Genomic DNA, 2,647 nt, shown 5'->3' on the forward strand with positions numbered 1-2,647 from the left:
TAAATGCTGTTTGGTGAGGCTGTCACCAACCTGCATTGGGGTGTTCGACCACTGCTTCCGGGGTCCAGAGTCCAGCCTTCACATAGCCCCTCTTCTCCAGAGTGAACAGAAAGCCCCCATCTCCAATGACAACCTCCCCACTGTCCAGGCGTTGCAAAATGCCCTGAAGCAGAGAAGGAAAAGCCACATTTTTCTTTGCTAAAAGCAGTTTATAGCTTGAGGGGAGGGAGGAGTGTGTTCCTAGAATTCAAGCTTTGCGGAAATCTTTAGGTTGAGCACACATTTGCATTTAACCCAGATTCTCGGTTGGTGTAACTGAAGGGCTGTGACTATTTTTTCCTTCCAATCAGAAGACTATGTAGTGGTTTCGCGCTGAGCTGCCAACCACAAGGTCAGCAGCTGGAAACTACCAGTGGGCTCCCTGGGGGAAGGATGAAGCTTTCTACTCCTGTGAAGATTTGCAAGCCTGGCAACTAATAAGGGCAGTTCTACCCTGCCCTATAGGTGCACTAAAAGTCTGCATTGGCTGATGGCAGTGGAAGTGATACACGAGGGGGGTGATTGATAATGCGCTCGAACATAAAATCACAACAATATCTCCAAGGTGAACAAGAGACATATGTAAACTATAGATGCATGAATGGATTTTTGGCTTGCACTTAATTCTAGCCCTAATCTAAAAACAATTGGTTCTAAGGACATGGCCCTGCTTGCTGCTCAACCTCATGAAGAGATCACTGAAGATATTGGTGCTATAACAAAGTGTGGTGAAGAAACTAGATGGTGCCCAACTAACAGAAAGAATAGCATCTGGGGTCTTAAGGTTTGTTTTCAAATAATCAGCCATCTAAGTCAGGTGTCAACAAAAACCCCATGGAAGAAGCATACCAGTCTGTGTGATCCAAGGATTGTAAATAATATAATCCAAATTCTAATGGTGAAAGAGTGTCAGAGCTTAAATTGTGAACACTTGGTTATGGACGACAGTGGAAACCCCAAATACCAAAAGTCAGCCTCCAGTGAATCATCTGCAATCCTAGTGGAGGGATGGGAATAGCCCTGTTATCAGACAGAGAGCATTGCAAAGTTAATTATGGCAGACATGGTTTGATCTACATGTAGTATCTCATCATTCAATCCCTTTAAACTCATTTTAATGCTGTTGCAGTTTTTAAAAAGGGAAGGGGAAATACCGGTGGATTGAGCCCCTGGGGAGTCCCCTCTGACCATGACCAGGGATGTGAATAGCTTTGTTAACATGCAGAGTGCCGTAGAAAGTGGTTTGCTGCAGATGCAGTTACGTTAAAATTTAGCACCCTCTCGGTTGATTTCCCATTTGTTCCATTTAAATTTATTCTAGTTTTAAATAAGTTCTGCTCTCTTTTCAGGTGAGGTTTGTGTCTGTTTTATTTTGTTATACTGTAAGCCTTGGACTGCTAACTGCAAGGTGGGCAATTTAATGTGCCAGCAGATCCGAGGGAGAAAGAGAAGGCTGTCGGCCCCTGTGAAGACTGATACAGTCTTGGAAACACTTTGTATGGTCTTGATGAGTCAGGCTTCACTCGATGATAATGGGGTTTGGGGCTTTATAACTTTATATTGCCCACGTCGTTTTCCTAATTCATGCTTTTTAGATGATAGGCTAATAACTTATTATGTAAATGAACTTTACATTATGAGCTCCCAGTGTGGAGCATCTTGATTAGACCTGTGCTTTTAGTTCAAAACCAGAGAAAGCATGCATTTCCATGCCTGTATCCCGCCCTCCACCTCCCTACTTCCCCACCCTGAATTGCTGGCTCAGGTGGGTGGCTTACTTTTTTTTCAGGGGGGTGGTCCTGAATTCAAATTCATTTATTTATTTGCTTGGTCATCCCATCCCTTACTCAGGAAAGAAAGGGGACCACAAGCCCACAGCCAGTGATGAGTGAGGTGGAGGGTCAGGCTTATGGGTAGGGTTGGGTGGGGCTGGGTTGGGGGCAGTTCTCAGAGCCGGCCAGTGCCATCCAAGGACTCTCTGGGCGGACAGGTTAGGCTGAGGCCCAGCCCAAAGTGCCAGGGAACTTTCGAGGAGGTCTGGAGCAGCGAGGTCCCGAAGAATGACAGATGCAGGATCGTTGGGGGAAGAAAATGTGAATGTGGCCTCTGAAGGCCCAAAGCTGGACTTCAAAATAAGTGACCACCAACAGGTTAAAAGAATACAACTCCTGGTGAAGGGATGTGAAAAGGTGAAGATGATAGTGTAAATCACCCTGCAGGGCGTGGTTTAGGAAGGTCTCCATTAACATTATCTGCTACCATAGCTACACCATCTCCACAAAGAGAGCCCTGGCGGTGTAGTGGTTATGCATTGGACTGCTAACTGCAAGGTCAGCAGTTCGAAGTTGCCTGAGGCTCCGTGGGAGAACGTTGAGGCTTCTGTGTTCCAGTTCAGTTCCAGTCTCAGAAAGCCACAGCGTCGTTCTACCCTTATAGGATCACCAGAAAGCGAACTTTTGACTCAGTGGCAGCGAGTTTTTGTTTTGTTTTTTATCTCATCTGCGCACTGAGGTGGCATGGTCCCCTGGGAGGGCAAGTATTTGGCTAAGGCTGCAGAGCGTGCCTAGGGGCTAAGGGGGGATTTGAACTAGAGTCGTTTGGCGCTCCC

At 46.3% G+C, this 2,647-nt stretch overlaps 2 protein-coding genes across 2 annotated transcripts in view; one reads left to right on the top strand and one right to left on the bottom strand.

Moving 5' to 3' along the window:
• LOC101648464 (S-methylmethionine--homocysteine S-methyltransferase BHMT2) overlaps nucleotides 1-1,750 on the bottom strand; it is a 24,416-nt gene extending 22,666 nt beyond the window's left edge. The window contains exons 1-2 of the mRNA XM_045285211.1: nucleotides 1,709-1,750; nucleotides 31-163 (exon numbers count right to left, since the gene is read on the bottom strand). Coding sequence (XP_045141146.1) covers nucleotides 31-163; nucleotides 1,709-1,750 — 175 coding nt within the window. The remainder of the gene's footprint in view (nucleotides 1-30; nucleotides 164-1,708) is intronic.
• A 349-nt stretch (nucleotides 1,751-2,099) lies between these two features.
• The window catches only part of DMGDH (dimethylglycine dehydrogenase), a 94,131-nt gene continuing 93,583 nt past the window's right edge, over nucleotides 2,100-2,647 (top strand). Inside the window, exon 1 of the mRNA XM_004703522.2 lies at nucleotides 2,100-2,242. Coding sequence (XP_004703579.2) covers nucleotides 2,100-2,242 — 143 coding nt within the window. The remainder of the gene's footprint in view (nucleotides 2,243-2,647) is intronic.

The sequence above is a fragment of the Echinops telfairi genome, unplaced genomic scaffold (assembly GCF_000313985.2).
Source record: "Echinops telfairi isolate 266 unplaced genomic scaffold, ASM31398v2 ScPeMD7_7469;HRSCAF=8507_1, whole genome shotgun sequence".
NCBI lineage: Eukaryota > Metazoa > Chordata > Mammalia > Afrosoricida > Tenrecidae > Echinops > Echinops telfairi.